The 16,725-nt window shown below is 38.7% G+C and overlaps 1 protein-coding gene across 4 annotated transcripts in view; it reads right to left on the reverse strand.

Annotated features, from left to right (window-relative positions):
* Nucleotides 1–16,725, reverse strand: part of vps50 (VPS50 subunit of EARP/GARPII complex) — a 77,960-nt gene that overhangs the window by 44,619 nt on the left and 16,616 nt on the right. For all 4 annotated transcript variants that reach the window (XM_026299892.1, XM_026299889.1, XM_026299891.1 and 1 more), the window contains exons 6-12: nucleotides 13,271–13,341; nucleotides 12,923–13,040; nucleotides 12,334–12,369; nucleotides 11,984–12,066; nucleotides 6,351–6,393; nucleotides 5,091–5,189; nucleotides 1,850–1,990 (exon numbers count right to left, since the gene is read on the reverse strand). In XM_026299892.1, the coding sequence (XP_026155677.1) occupies nucleotides 1,850–1,990; nucleotides 5,091–5,189; nucleotides 6,351–6,393; nucleotides 11,984–12,066; nucleotides 12,334–12,369; nucleotides 12,923–13,040; nucleotides 13,271–13,341 (591 nt within the window). The remainder of the gene's footprint in view (nucleotides 1–1,849; nucleotides 1,991–5,090; nucleotides 5,190–6,350; nucleotides 6,394–11,983; nucleotides 12,067–12,333; nucleotides 12,370–12,922; nucleotides 13,041–13,270; nucleotides 13,342–16,725) is intronic.

A 16,725-nucleotide genomic window follows, 5' to 3' on the forward strand; every position in this document is an offset into this window, starting at 1 on the left:
CACGATCACACAGCCAAGAGTGAAATGACATATCCTATCAATCTTAAGTTGGTTTGCACAGTATATATATATGTGGGTGGGTGTGTGTGTGTGTGTGTGTGTGTGTGTGGTATGACAGGGATCATCCTGGACAGCAAAGTGCTGGCGGGATGTATATCAAACACAAGTACATTTTAAGATGTACAGCAACATAAACATAGTAATTCAGGAGTAATTTGCAGTAAGCCTAATAACAGTTACACACAAAAGGAAGGAAGGGTGGTGGGTAAATATGCCAAATATCTCAAGTCAGCTTAAGAAATTAATTTTAGTTTTGTTTCATATAAAATATACAACATAAATCACAAAAGTGTGTGAACAATAACACAAGCAAACAAAAACACACACAGCATTTTTCTACTGAAAACCTGAAAAAGTCATGCAAGATAAAATATTTAATGTTGTGAGCACAAAGAGTTAAACATGAATTTCTCAAGAATTGTGTCTATTATTTGAAATCCATTATTATGATACATTTAAGAAATGCATGACTTCAGCTGCTAAACCTTTATATAAGAATTTTTCACCCTTACACAGCCTCAAATTTTAACTGAGGTGAATTACTCCCACACAAACTCACATTAAGGAGTCGATAATATCAATAAAAACATACCAAACTCTTAAGGTATTATTAGCTGTCATTCTCAGAGACATTTACTTTATTACAATTTCAGTACTATTTATATCCTAGTCAAAAATATATAAAGTGGATTATACAGTACTCGCATTGATAACTTCACAAGCCATGCACTAAAAGCTATGATTATATGCATTCAATACCAAAGTGAATCGAGTTTTGAATAATCCAATAATAGTATATTTATAATTTGGTTATTTTGATGCATTTCTGACCACGCTGTGCACTCCAGTTAAAGGAGGAAAAAAATGCAGAGCACAGATGAGAAAGGAAGAGGAGGAGAGGTAGCAAAAAGGTAAAAGGTAAATGGCAGGGCATTCTAGATACAAGCACAACAGGCAAGGCCCCTGTGAAAAGCTTTTCAAGGCCAAACATGGAGTTAAATGATCAGGGAGGGAGGAAACTATGACAGCTGGCAGACTGGGAGCGACTGTAAAGCAGCCCAGTGAACCCTCAGATCTGGCAGAGATAACCTTTACCTATACCCCTGCATATTGTAATATAGCCCCTTGGGGTGGAGATCTCACTCCCAGCAAGCTGATGATGAATTGACCAAGTCGTGGCCTACTGGGCATGCAAATGTGATTTATTTTCATCTAGAGGGAAAGAAAACGACAGGGAGGAAAGTGAGGCTTTTGGGCTGGTAGGGAGAACCCAGCCAAAAAGTGCTGCTGCTGCAGTGCATTTGTTATGTACTGTGAACAAGATTAATTATCGCAGAGTGGTTATGGTATAGTATGCTTTTCACTTGAATAAGAAGTTCTTTTCCCCTCAATCACTCGGTCTACACTCTACTTTCTCCTTCTCTTTGTCATGAAATAAGGTATTTTTCGCTTCAATACAAGCCAATAAGAAAGCCAAATGAGGTGTGTGTGGCTGGCTGGGTGGGTGTGTGGGGGTGGGTGGGAATGTGTGTGCCCAGCAGTACATCACATGTCATTTCATCACAGGACTATGCAGGTCATGAATTTTTATTCAATTTTTCCACTTATCTGACTAAAGAGGGGGTTAGGTCTTCACACTAGCATCTAACTCAGTGAACTGAGTCGTTTATAGAAAAACGGCAAAAACCTGTTAAATTACAGACACTCTATGATGGTGGAAGAAATTAACCCCCTGCACGTGCACGTGCACGCACACACACACACATACACACTCATCTACTCATCTTACAGTGCACAGGTCCTTGTACTGCATCTTCTGGAACTTGGTGTCAGCGTTACCGGCACACAGCTCCACATATCCCAGCACCACTTGGAAGACTGTGTTGTGGATGGCCTGGGTGAAGTGCATGTGCAGCTGGTCCATAGCAGTCTGCAGAGACAATCAAGACCACTGTTATGAAAACCATTATGTCAAGATGTTACTGTCATCTGTCAGTATGGATCTATGGGGGAAAAAAAACAAAGTGCAGAGAAATTGCAAGTTTCTCAGAGACACATTATATATACTTGACATTTTAAATTATTTGCAGACATAATATGTTAGTTACACATGACAAAATAAGGGAAAATGAGGAGAGCTGTCTACTGCAGTTTTTCACTTGGAAACTGCAGTCCAAGTGAAAATGGCCAATTTTGCCTACAGCTTTCAGAATTTGCATCTAAGTTTGCTATGGAAAGTGTTATTAACAAAACTATAAGGGCAAGGAAGCACCAGAAAAACAGAATGATAGAAGTATATTGTTGGCAAGAATGATATGGTGGCACAGCTAATTGCCTCTAGCTATGTTTACTAGTGGCACCATGTGTAATACTTTAAGGCATTTCATCAAAACCATTTATTATCTATTAGCAGCCTGCTGTGGCTAGAAATGACGTCGAAAAGAACAATGAATTTGAAACAAAGTAATAGGATAGTGGGCCAAAAACCTAAGGGATGAGCTAAAAGATGCTAAAATGCTGTTAAGGAACAAAGGGAAATGCAGACTCATGTTATAATTTTGTGTGGATTCATCTGTACAAGTCATCCTTGTCACATAATAGGTAGTCATTATGGGAATCATCATTAAAAAGTATTAAGACATCTCTGAAAATATTACAATGCCCTACCAAAACAGAAAAAAATATTTTTAAATTATAGAACCTCATATATTTAACTTCTGTCCTTTTTTGATAATCATTAACAATCAGAGATGTTTTTTTGCTGTTAAACTCAAATTTTCATCTTAACCACCATTTCACAAGAAACATCTGCAGCACATTCTTGCTCCACTGCACTGTTTTTCTGCCTTCTTAATTTGAGTCTTTTATAGCCTGTTCTCTTTTAAAGTCAAGTTACATTTACCATCATTTTCTATTTTGCAGCTATCACCCACAGTCTCGCTATGGGACTTTAGTGAAATGAGGACATGAGAGTGGCAGGAGATGTGGTCACTGTATTGAGCAAAGCCCTATAGGTAATGGGTGTTGCAATGCAATTAGATGTTATTACTGTATGCTCATGACCACAGAAAGCTGCCCCTATCCGTTCTGACTGCTTGATGCCAGTAAGTAATTTAAACATTTCTTTCCTACTTTCTGAGGGAGTTTTCTGTCATATGTCCCTAAAACACCATGAAAATTGCTGCATGATAAATGCAGAGCTGTACATAATCAAGAACTATGGCAACGCTAAAAATAATAATCATAATCTAAAGCTACCAATCTTTACACATAATTTTTAATCAAAAGCACAGGCCAACTGAGTCATTCCCCTGTAGCTATTTAAAATGGACAAACAGAAACATGATTCATACAGAAAACCAGACTGGGTGTCAGTCTCATTAGGCAATGAGGAACCAGGGCATCTGAGCCAGGTAATCAGAGTAAGAGCCAAAAAAACTGAAAATATAAATGGTCTGACATGATATAATGTTCATTTTAATGAAAACTGCCAAATTAAAAGGTGTGTGCGTGTGTGTAAATAAAGACATGCAAAAGCTTGACCGAGAGACAGAGAACATAGTTAACTGTGGGGAACACAAATGAAGAGAGAAAGAAAGGGAAACGAAATAAAGACAAAAATAAAAAACACACTTAAGGGCAATAATAGTACATCATCATCAACTTATTAGTTAGCTTTTGAGTCGGAACATGCCCATTATCACAATAACAAGAAAAACATTTACCTTAAAACTTTGATGACGCTGTTGCCACATCAAGAATGGCCATTAATGTCAAGAGGCATTCAGCGTATTAATTAAAATTACACTGATGCAAGTTTGGAATAACAGTGACATCTTTTTGTTCACTGCTGTTTGAGCGTCAGGTTGAAAACGAGGCCCTTAATTGGCTGCAGAGTTCACTTAGTTAATTATACTTTGTGAAACACCCCTCACACATTAGTGTTGCCAAGTATAATGTGGAGAAGGTGACATGGATCTGATTTCACAATGTTTGTCCTGTTAATTCACAGAAATGATCCTGATTATATCAAATGTTAAAGTTGTACAGTAAGAGAAAAATGTTAGCAGAACATTAATTTACCCAATGCAGTTTAATTTTTTACACTGTAACTCCATTTTGAGCTGGCAAGCCTCAACATCCACTATAAACCCTAAGCAACACAAACCCTCACACACTTTAATTACAATCACCAGCAAAAATGTGCTGGCGGAGGAGGAACAAAGGCTGTAACTCCTGGGTAGGAATGGAATGGCATTTCTGGAACATACAAACCTGGCCTAAAGGTGTGTGTTTTCTAATATAGCACATCATCATCATCATTCAAAATGAGCACAAATAGCTAGTATGCTACTTCGTTTAGCTGTTACAGATCCATAATTTCTCCTGCTTGTTAGGATAGTAAAGTATATCAGTGTTAACAAAGACCATGTAAGCACTAAGAGGGGAATTCAAAATATATATTTAGTTTCTCGCCAAAGCAGTAAATATAAGATCGAGGTTTATGACAAAAATAAGACAGATCAAAGCACACACCAAATGTGTGTGATCAGGGCCAAGTGCTGGAGATGATGATGGAGTATATTGGTTATAATAAAGACAGGTCTCTACCTTAGCTTACAGTGCATTTTTAAAAGAAAGTATGGGAAGGTTGAAGAGAGAAGAATACGACAGAAAGAAAGAGGTCGATAATAAAATAAATTGTTTTAGTCTATTTTCTGCCCAGGAAATTTGAACAGTTACTATAGTGGTGTTTTTATTAACAATAAGATTTTACAGCTTTAGAATAATTCCTTCAATGGTCCAAAAATTGCCCTAAAGAAACATGTTGTTCATATCATCTCTACAATACTGATGTTTTGAGGGGTTTAAAAAAATGCTGACATTATTGTTCAGTCTCACTCCCAAACAAGAGTAAGATAATCAAATAACAGGACATATGCAGAAAGCGAGGACAACAAGCGGACAATCAGGTCCAGCCATATTTAGTGATTACCCATCACCCTGACCTGACGAGTCAAACCACTGACCTGTGTCTTGCCTAGGAGCGTGTAGGCCATCTGGACCTTGGTGTAGTGTGAGACATCAAAGTGCTTACAAGTCTTCGACAGGGCCACATCAAGCTGCTCCTGGAGTCAGAAATGGATGATAAAGCAAAAATGGAAAACGGGAGGGGAAAAGAAAAGACAGGCATTATCGACGGGGATTTAGATATAAATGTGCAGATGTATAGCTACCTCACAGGGCCAAGGGCAGACAGTTGGATGTAGGTGTATATATGCAAGTGTGTGTGTAAGTCTTTGACAAAGAGATAAAAAGAGAAGTAAGATGATAGAAAGTTAGGGAGCACAGGGATGTGTAACAGCACCGACACAATAAGCCAACTTCAGTGCTGACAAAGGCTGAATGATCAAACGTCTTGCATCACCACTCATTTTCTCACGCCTAACAAAATGCAACGACCACATCCAGCACAAGATGACATCATTAGTAATTAGTAATAAATAGTCAGGTAGTCAACTAAGTCAATTCATAGTCCAATGTAAGGTGATTTTAGATCTGTCTCATGTATGTCATCAAAATTGAAAATATTTGTGACTACAAAGCCACTATGTGTACCGTTATAAAAAAATCTAATATCTAAATGTCGTAAAAGCACACCGAAAAAAGATTACGTAGTAAACACTGTGACACTGCAATTTTTTCATGCTGACATTTGACACATTCTGTCAAAGAGAGCAGATAGTGACAACTCATTTTACTACTTAAAAATACCTGAAAACCCCATTTTGAAGGGTGTGTGACTGCTTTGCTTATGATTTTTAAAGGATTGTACTCATGCTGGCAGGGAAACCAAAAGCATCTTGGTGTGTGTGTGTGTGTGTGTGTGTGTGTGCATACATGCTCCCCGGTTTCTTGTATACAGACAAAACCATACTGTAAGTAATTAATCTACCCAAGTGCGGCAGCAGCGTTGCAGAGAAAATTGCTTTGCATTCCATTCATCACGCACAAGTATCACGACACATCCAGAGATGAAACAGATAGAATTTACTGTGCTTGCACACTTACAATAATGACTTTCTGAATGTGTCAATATTTAGCAGAGCATGAACGAGAAAGGCAAACTATTAAAATGTCAAAATTACATATAAATAGCTTCTTTCAGATGAGGGCTTCTGGAAAATTAAAAGGTTGGTGCAAAATAATATTTACTGGTAAAAGTCTTTTTACTGATATCACTCTCAAATAATGGATTGAGAGTTAAAGTAGGGCAGCACACACTGTACCTCTATTTGCTCCAGAGTGTCTTGTAGTTTGGAATTCAATTCACTGTGGAAGAAAAAAAAGGACATTGTTGAGCATTGGTTCCTTAATTCAGATGATGGAAACAATTATTTTCATGAGTTTAACTATGAATTCATTTTGCATAAGGTGCTCAAGGTGTTGTAAAAAAATGTGTTTTTAAAACTATATAAATTAATGGGAAATGCTCCCAACAGGATAATACAGTCTAAGCACATACAATACTGTACATATAATGTCTCAGTTTGTCTGACTTGTGTTAAAATATACCAGAAATCATATAAAGTACAGAAAATGAAGCATATTTTCACACTTCACAGTCACAGTTTTTCTAGATTATATCATTCCATCACGAAAAATTCAAGGAAATTGATCTATACCAAAAATACTTTGTGAAGGAAAGCATTCCACTGGAATTCACTGTATAATTGGTGTTAATATACTATCTAAGACACAAAACGCCTACACATCCTTGAAGCATGCTCAGATTTTGTCTCATCCTGGGAAATGTTTTCAACTCAAAAGTCAAGCAGTGGCAACAGAAATCACGACTATTTTGCCTATCCCAAGACACCAATTCAATTCCCTTGTGACTCTGCCTGTGCTGTGCCTATTCATAATCATCCTCTGTTCCTCGGCTTCCCCGCCTCTGTCCTCGTTTTGCTTGAGGTCTTTCTCAGGTCAGACCGCTCTTATGTTGTGCCTTGTGAGACTGCAGTTGCCCAAGGGAGATAGTGTCCTTAACAAAATGCTAATTAAGTGTCTCAGCTTCTGCTGGGGATAGAGTGAGAAGAGTGAGGGGGAGGAAGAAACTGAAAGGAGACCGCAGACTGAGATCCACAGGTCATTTCCAAAACAAGTAACAAAACGAGCATGCCATTTTCAAAATTCGTTGCACTGTGGCCCACTCTATTTCCCTGTGAATGTGAGAAATATTATGGTTGAATAATAGAGAGGAATCCACACCAAGTGAAAAATTACAGCAGTTAACAGCTGACTGGTGGAATATGAAGGAAATGTCACTACAAGAGTAATGTCAAAAGGGCCCTCACTATAAACTGTCAATCAGAAAAGAGATGGTCACCAAGTACAATGCAAACTGATACATCAATGTGTAACAAGGCCAACGCTAATGCCACGCTTGTTGTATGGCCAAGATCCTGAGATTACAGTGAGTGTTAAGGGGAAGACACTGGGGAAGTACCATCAGCCTCTGAACTTAACTGCCAAGGCTGAGTGTCAATTTATGTTTAAACAGTTGGATACAGCAGCCACCAAAAGAGTACTACCCACAACCTCATTTTCTACCAACAGATAATTGGACCCAATGAGCTGTTTTTGCCACAGCAAAGACAACAGCAGCAATTTTTCAGCTACAAGATCAGTAAGGTAAGTCATGGCCAGTACCCTCAGTGGAAACCGTGGTTGGAAGCCAAGATGAAGAAAACACACAAAGAAGATAGAACGCTGGCTCAACTACAGAGGGATGAACTGATCTGAAATAATGAAAAAAATGTGTCTGTCTATCCATATAAAGGGTGTGTGAGAATGGTAAACAAAGGCTGGACTACAGAGGTACAGCAAAGCAACAGAGGGCAACAGGATAAACGCCCAGTCGCTCACAGAACATTCTAGTGTTCTCCCGTCCAGCATGGTGGTCAAATAACAGCATCCGCACCCAAAGTGAACAGAGAGACAAAAGAAAAAACCTCCCATAAGTCCTGAGCTCAGGGTCTTAGACACCTAAGAGTAACGCAGACCACTGCAATTTCCCAGAGTAGGCACCTGTCACCATTACAGCTTGGCAAACAAAGTACAGACATTACAATCTGGGCAGCAACCTACACATTAAAGGAACTAAAAGGCTCCTATTAAAATATTTGGGGTAGCTTCTTTATTGTCAAGAGTAAATAGCAGATGCAAAAATTGGAATTACTTTCATGTCAGTAAAGTAAATCTGAAGGTAAAGCCAGCAGGGGGCTTCGCTTACTTCAGCTAAAAGCTGGAAACAGGGAAAGATAAACACTCTGGCTCCGTCCAAAGTTCAGGCCTGCACCACCAATCAGCACTAAAGCTCACTAATTAACAACTTCTACTTTGTTTGTTTAGTGTGAACAAAAGCCAGGTCAAGGAAGCGATTTCCTCATTAGAGTAGCCAAGAAATATTTATAGCACATAACTTCCCATAAAACCACAAATGACCACTTTTATATTTCCATCTGTACATTGATTTAAACAGGCAAGCTTTAGAAGAGCTGCAGGTCACAGCAGTTTTCCCCACTACCAATCTTTTGCAAAACTGAACTGCCTGCTGGCTATAGCTCAATTTTAGCATACGGACAGAAGAGGGGTGTCAATATTATGCTCTCTTCCCTTACCAAGACATTTATTTCCCCAAAAGGTCAAGCTGTTTTTTAAAACTAGCAGAAAATATAAACACTAACAGCTGGGCACAACCTGATTGACTAACCATACAAATACAGATCAATAGCCTGCCAATCAAAACTTCTATTGCGCACTAAGCTAAACTCACATTCTCACTGGACTCACTTAAACTCACAAACTCACTAGAGCACGAAATGCCACAACGATGGATCTATGAATACTTGGCCCAACATACTTATCAGCAAACCAGTCAAAAAAAACTGGTCATCTTTAAGAACTGACTGGGCTTTATAAAAAAAAAAAAAAAAAAAAAAAAGATATATACTCTATATATATATATATTACTTAATTACACTGTGTGTATGTGTGTGCAGATGTGGCTCCTCCCTTCACTCTGGCACCCTTCCATCATCAGACAGAATACATAAATAACAGATGAGGAGAAAAACCTAATTAACAATCTGTTCCCTGCAGGTACCAAGAGGACTGAAACAGAGATATGTGGAAATTAGGGGGGCTTTTTTTCAACCCATTTTCAATTATCACTGGCAATAGGTTTCCATAGGGCCTTCAGGCAAGTCCATGGCGACTTGCTGACTTGCTAAACAGTGCTGAACTCCAAGGGTTGGCCAGATGTTCACATTTCATACGTTGTTTTGCTGTGGCCATGATGATCACTATTACCAGGGAGGCAGAAAGGAAATAAAATGTCAGCGGAAGGTCTTACAAAAACAGAGAAGGGACAGGGAAATGATGCTAGTGAAAAATCAGAGGAGGTTAGGGTCAAGCTTATACACTGTACCTGGATCATAAAGTATACATTCCCATATCAAGTTCACGTTTGTGTGTTTGCTAGTTTGGTTTCCAGGGCCATAGTCTGTGCAGTCTTCGGAAAAGCAAAGGGTTTTAAGTGTTTTAAGGGCTGTTTTCCATCAAATTTTTATGGTAGATATGCATTTAATATCCAACAATGCTGGAATTTTAGTAGAGCACCTATTCTTTAATATACACTAGCCATCAATAGGATAAATAGTGATTAGCTATTATGTTATACTGACTACTTAGTCCAGTAACTTATGTGATCATCCAACTGAATATAAAACATTTAGAAAAGAGATAATTTGCCTGAGTTAAACAGGTTTGCTGAAGAAGTAATGCACTCTGGCATCACTGATGATTATCATGAAAGGAGCTATGGCTGCAAATATGCAAAAAGTAAAAAAAAAAAAAAAAATCTCTATCTTCTATCTTTATCTCTTTATCTTTCTTTTCTTTCTATTTTTACGTCTACATACGAAAACTCTAAAAGCACACGCTGTATCTCTCAGTATCACCATATATGTTAACAACAAAAACATATATCAAGTGTTCACATAATTTTTGTGCATCTTCTCCTTTATTATATTATAGTCTTCTTTTATCATCTATTTTTATGTTGTGAAAGTGAGGGGTGAAATACACTCACATTGAGTAAATGTATTTCCTATTTATTCTTACTGCTATGTGACTCATAATGCTACAGAGTAGCTCTAGGCTAGATTACACCTTTGCTTTGCTAAGGTCAGAGCAGAGTTCACAGCTTATAAACACTGTGCTGAGATGTGGGGATAGGCTGGCCAAGCCCTGCCCATGTGGACCGTCTGATGAAAATGGACTGAGACGGAGCATGGGGCTGTGTAAGTGCCTTCCTGGGGAAAACAATATTGACTTTTAAAAGGTTGGGGACAGGGACAAAGAAAGAGCAGGCATGAAACAAGCCTCCACGCAGGGCATTCAGCAGTGCATGCAAAGGCACAGCTACAAGGTTAAATCAAAGCACAAGAGACCAGCCAGTAGCTGCTTAGAGAAAGCGGTGCTGCAGTCAGCGTTCTGGCAATAGTGGAAAGTGACCTTAAGTACTGTATGGGCATGCTAATACAAAGTGTGACAGATGTGTGACTAATGCGTCCATGTTAAAATCTACTACAGCACATTCAGAAAGTGGGATTAGCAGATTGAAACACAAAGCACATGAGAGGAAGCCTATCAAATTTCTATCCAGCTGTTGATACATCTGCACCGTGTGTGGATAGAGTGACACTGATGCTTATATAAAGAAAGAGCACTTCATTTTGTGATGATCACAATCTCATTCCTACAGGGATTGGCTGGTTGTGTGAGGGTCTTCTTATTTGTGGCAAATTATTAGCACGTCTTTTCCACACACCATCGCCATGGACGTGCAGCGGTATTAATGGTAAATTAATTAGACTGTGATATCCACACAATTAAAAAGCAGCTGCACTGGGAGCAAAAGAAGGAGGAATTTTCCACACTGCAACAAACCTGTATGCATGACGTTCTTTTATTGACCACAATATCCCAGCAGTTGCTCAAATGGCATAATCAGAGCAGAAACCCCATTGTCGTCTGCTCCACTGCTGCTGGTGTGTCTGCTGACACTTCCTGCGTGTGCTTAACAATAAATGTGCTGAATGTGACAGCAGTGATGAGCTTTTACTGAATGTTATGTCACGTCATGTGGGCATGTGCTGGGAACAGGTGAGGAAGTTCATACAATATTCTGTCAATGTCTGTGCATGGTGTCACAGGAGGAGTAAGGAAGCCAGCAATGACATGCATCGCTGGTCAATCCTTAATCAATACATATAAAAAGGGACACTGAGCCACCCACCTACTGCCACAAAATGAGCACAATTACAGAGAAAATCAATGAGACAGAGATGATTGCTTTTCTAATATTCAACATCTTCCCCTCGGGAACCCTACATACAGATGCTCATACACAATCACCTTCAATATACTTTTGACAGTGATGTGGGGGCACAAACATAACTGTGTACGTCCATCTCTGAGCTGGTGTATTTTTCTCTCTGTATGGCATTACTAGCCAGGTGCCTGCCTGTGTCTCTTTTTCTAGTAGCTTGAAACTCGACACTTTTGAATCCAACAACTATTTTAGAATTAAACGATTTCACAGAAGAAGATTATGAGAAGAAGATTTGGAGAAATAGGAAAATATAAAGCTGACAGCTGCATTTAAATATATTCTAAAGACACCAGCAGATGATTCCGGACTAGCACTATTCAGAAGTGATCATATTTATGTCATATTTTAATCTATACAGATCAGAAATACTGTCATCCATCCATGGCAAGATGAATGATGAATAAAGTCTATGCCAAGTTCTATTTGGATACAACTAAATAGCAGTAACTCTTGACAGTGTACCTGATGCAGCTGTAGTGTTTGAAGGTGCTGGCAGCCTTTTGACATTCCAGACAGAGCTGGATTGCACCTGGATAGTCTTCCTCCTACAGAAGCAGAGAAGTGATAAAAAAAAAAAAAACACATTTTACTAGGGTTCACTCATTTAGGAGTATCTAATGTTTGTGTGGGTTTGGCTTTCACTGCAAAATCCCTACTGATGTTTAACCATTTAAAGTCAATTATAAACATATAATGTGTGTGTGTGTGTGTGTGTGTGTGTGTGTGCGTGCGTGCGTGCGTGCGTGCGTGCGTGCGTGCGTGCGTGTGTGTGTGTGCGTGTGTGTGTGTGCGTGAGTGAGAGATTACAATACCTCAAGCATCTCGCTGAGTCTAACATCTGTTCTTTGCTGTTAAGGGAAGAATGAGAAGAGGCCACAGTAGTAAGTGATAACTAGTACAAGACAGATTCCAAGCTTTGCTGTGACTGTGTTGGTAAAATCTTTAACGATTATAGTCAGAGCAAATGATCCAAACAAATGAGCGAATGATTAAAACAGTATATTTGATTAACTTTAATCTTAATTTCAAATCATGTATGAAGAAACAGTTGCTATGGTTACCACAGACTACATTGATTGATTTCACACCAGTGACATGACACATAGCATGTATTTTAGGCAGAAACAGCTCACAGTGAAAATGAGTTTTGCAGTAGGTAGGTCAGATTCCCAAGAGTATCCAAAAATACTGAAATTCAAAACATTCTCCAAGACTACACTATACATAAATTATGTATACATTAATCAATCATAGCATCACAAAAATATCTGTTAAATGTTAGTACAAAAAAAGCATGTTAATTACCACAAGTAACCTAGTTTTACTCAATCTTTTCAAAGGATAGCTTCTAGACTACTACTACAAAATATGTTGTATGTAAACTCTGTCTATAAATTTCACCAGTGTCTTGATGGTCCTCAGAGACTTGAGGAGGCCTGTGAGCAGCTGGCGTCTTCTCTGATTGGCCAATAGACCCAGGCTGGCCTCTGTGAATCCCTCCTTTGCAACACTCAGTTGCCTTCACACAAAAAGTCACAGAACAGGGAGAATACGGCATAAAACTGACTACACTGCAACATACTTAAACTAATACCAACCAAACTTTTAAAACTAGGATATGATTCATTGTCTTACAACACATTAACAGACCAAAGACAATTATGGTGATCACTATATATGAAACACACTTTCGTATATCTTGCAGATGTGAATGTAATGGAAAGATAATACATGACAGAATGCTTTTACCTCCTTGCATTAGTGCAAATGACTGCTGCCAGCTGCAGGTTGGTCTGTAATGCTGTCACTCTCTCCAGTTCCTGTGAAAAAAAAGAACAAAACAAGACTTACAGTAAAATAAGAGAAAGTACACTGCATTATACTGGTTAATTTTAAACATATGTGAACTAGAAACTATTTTCTATACATTGCAGGAGACAAATATATTTTTAATTGGTTCATTTATGGAGCTGTCAGTGAGACATTTGTCTTAAAATGATATTTACCAAGCAAAGAAAAAAAAACCCATTGTTACAGAGAAAGACTTGTAATTAAACTATGAATTAAACCATTTTAAGGCAGTATTTCTGAATGCCTCACAATTTTCTAATCACTCCAACAGTATATCATGGTCTAAGGTGTCAAATGCAGAGCTTAAATCGAGAAGACTTAAAATAGAGCAAGCTCCAGAATCAGCAGCAGGTTAGAGCTGCTAAAATTATCTAGTACCATGAGATCTAGAGTTTTTTTTCTTTTTTCCAACAAAGGGTGGACAATTGCATGTTTCAAAGTAGATGGGAACAAAGAGCAGTTTACACTTTGACAAGTCTACAGTAGGCCCAAGATACTCTCACGGTTTTTATTTTCTGCCAGATGTCATGCCTGAGGATAAAGATGCTTGTTTTTTTGCCTTATTTTTTAAATGTGTTCATTAACCTCCCACAAAAAGGCCCAATGTTCAGAAAACATCTTCATAACATAAAACAACCTTTAATCAACAGATTATGGTCTGGAGAAATTAATTTCCAACGGTAATAAAAAAAACAACAGCATCATCAAAGTGGCACTTCAGTTGTGGTTAGAGCATCAATGATCCCATTCAAAACAATCTGCACTCATGATCTTGAATGTTGCCAAAACCCTTCCCAGGGCTGACTCAATAGTCAGGGTTTTATCTAAAGGGGACAAGCACCATGCGACTGATGCTATTTTGCTCAAGTTAGACAGAGAACTGGAACTGTTAGACAACATTACAATTTCATGGCACTGATTCAGAGACCACTTTCAAGGTTATGGTAATGTTAATGACTCAAAGCTAAGGATTCCGAAGGTTGATGATTCAAAGTTGTCATTAACTTTATTAATTATTATTATGAATTTATCAAAGGAATAATTTCACACGTTGATGAATATGTAAGTATTCACTTTCTGGCAGGTAGTCAGATGAGAAGAACGGTCAAATCATAAATAAGATGCTACCACTAGTTGGTGTTTACCCAATCTTAGCATAAAAATCAAAAGGAAGGTCAGCATGCTGGCTATGTCTAAAAGTTGATGTTTACTGTAGTGCCAGGTACTATTACAACTTCTATTATGAACATCTCCGACATATATTTTTTAACATACTAAAAGAACCTTGCTATAACATTTACACTGATCACTTTGCAACTCAAATACTACTCTGTGCACAACTGTCTATACCTATGATGTAGACCCAGACCTGTGATATTTGTTGAATAAGATGATATGAACAGTTTATTAATACATGAAGGGATTAAATGTGTCCTCAGAAAATGCCCTTGCACTCGCAGCAGATAGAAACTGGCTGGGACTGGCTGACTCACCAGGCCCAGCTGAGGAATAATTTAAAGACTAAATCCAGCGGACTGATTCATATACTGCAGCTACATCTTTAGTTCCCACGGCGCTGGCAACTGTCAACTTCTAGTATGTCTAGTCATGACTTCACTAATATCTATGAAGCCATGAAAAGTCAAAGTTGCAAAATGATTGAATCAGTTAGTAGTACAGGCTGCTTTTTACGTCAACAGTAGTCAGTAAAGACAAGAGGTCAACTTCAGAACAAACCTGGTCAAAGAAGGATTCATTTCTCTTCTGTGTCCACCAGAACTTCATTTGTCACTTTACCAGAGGAACCTACAAAATCTTGCTTACACGTTCTATCTGTTCTTATGACACCTAATCTCACACACACACACACACACACACACACACACACACACACAATACTGCTCACAGGCTCTGGATGAACACTCAGTCCATGACGCAATTCAGAAACACTCATGCATTCAGTTAAATGCACAAATCCACGCAGGAAAAGACAAAAATAGCTTGAATATAAACACCTGCAGGTTCAAACAGAATTCACACAGCCACATGTGCTCAACATACCGAGTGCTCAGTATGTTGCCTGAGGCTTCAATTTGTTGTTACACCACAGCTCTGAGACATCCACCTTATCGGTAAACTACAGTTAACCTGGATAACACAGGGTTCAATCAGCTTAACTGTGCACAGGTGTGGACTCTGCCCATAGGTTTTATTGGATGAAAGAGGTTAAACTGTTTTGCATGACTGTAATACACCTAAAAGACCATGCAGTAAGAATAAAGAGAGACTGAATATCTCCAAGTACTGCAGACATAAAGGAAAGGCAAGACTTTTTAACTATACAACCCTGCTACTCCGTTGTCCACAAACACAGCCAGTGTGGAGGTCGAGGAGAAAGAGATGTTAGGTCACAAGAAAGATTCTGTTTCCAAGCTTCTTCATTTATGTATTCATAAAAGGTCCTTCCTGCACTGGCTCCATGATATCTGCTGTAGCTGACATATTCTAATGATGATGCCATTTGGCACGTGTCACTTCGTAGGTTTAACTCTCCACATTCACATGAAATAACATAAAGGCTATGTGAGCATGCATGTCCACACATAACCTTGCCACATCCGTTTCCTGTCAATTTCCAGCCTCTCCAGTGAAACAGCCTCAAGACCCCCCATGTAATTGGTAGGTACGACCATCAAAGCTGGACAAAATACCAGTCTGTTTCAAAGGAGGCAACTAAGCAACACAAACAAAGGCACCAACAGTAACTGTGATGAATAAATGTTACCAGACCAAAATAATTGAATTAACAGCCCAAATGTTTTCTTTTCCATCACTGCGTTAGGGCTACTTGGTGCATATTCATTACAACTTCAACTCTGACAAGGAACCGTCTCCTTTCTAAGAACCACGCCGTTTGGCAACTCAATTCTAAACTGTCTCTTTTTGACTGTGGAGATAAGAGAAGCCCGTTATTTTAAATTGCTCTACTACTTGTTCAACTGACCCAGCAGTTTAACTGCAGCACACCTCAAACTGATGTAAAGTAAAGTTACATCTACCAACTTAAAAACTCAAATGAAAACTAGAGAACAACTAGAAAAAAATGTGGGCACCTGAAAAATATACACTGCTACAAAAAGGCCAAGTGTCCCAAGAGGGCAGCAACAGTGAAGAAGACAGGTTAACACACAGCTATGAATCATATCAGACACTTAGCAGACTGTCATTTCAAGCGCTGAGGTATGAGTGTTTGTGTCTGTGCAATTTATGTCTCCACTGAGCACCGAAGAGAAGTAGGATTGTGCCCTGTGGCATTGTAGCGGTACGTGTCTCTGTCCGTGTTCGATAAAAAT

Source organism: Mastacembelus armatus, chromosome 11, assembly GCF_900324485.2.
Source record: "Mastacembelus armatus chromosome 11, fMasArm1.2, whole genome shotgun sequence".
Taxonomy (NCBI): Eukaryota; Metazoa; Chordata; class Actinopteri; order Synbranchiformes; family Mastacembelidae; genus Mastacembelus; species Mastacembelus armatus.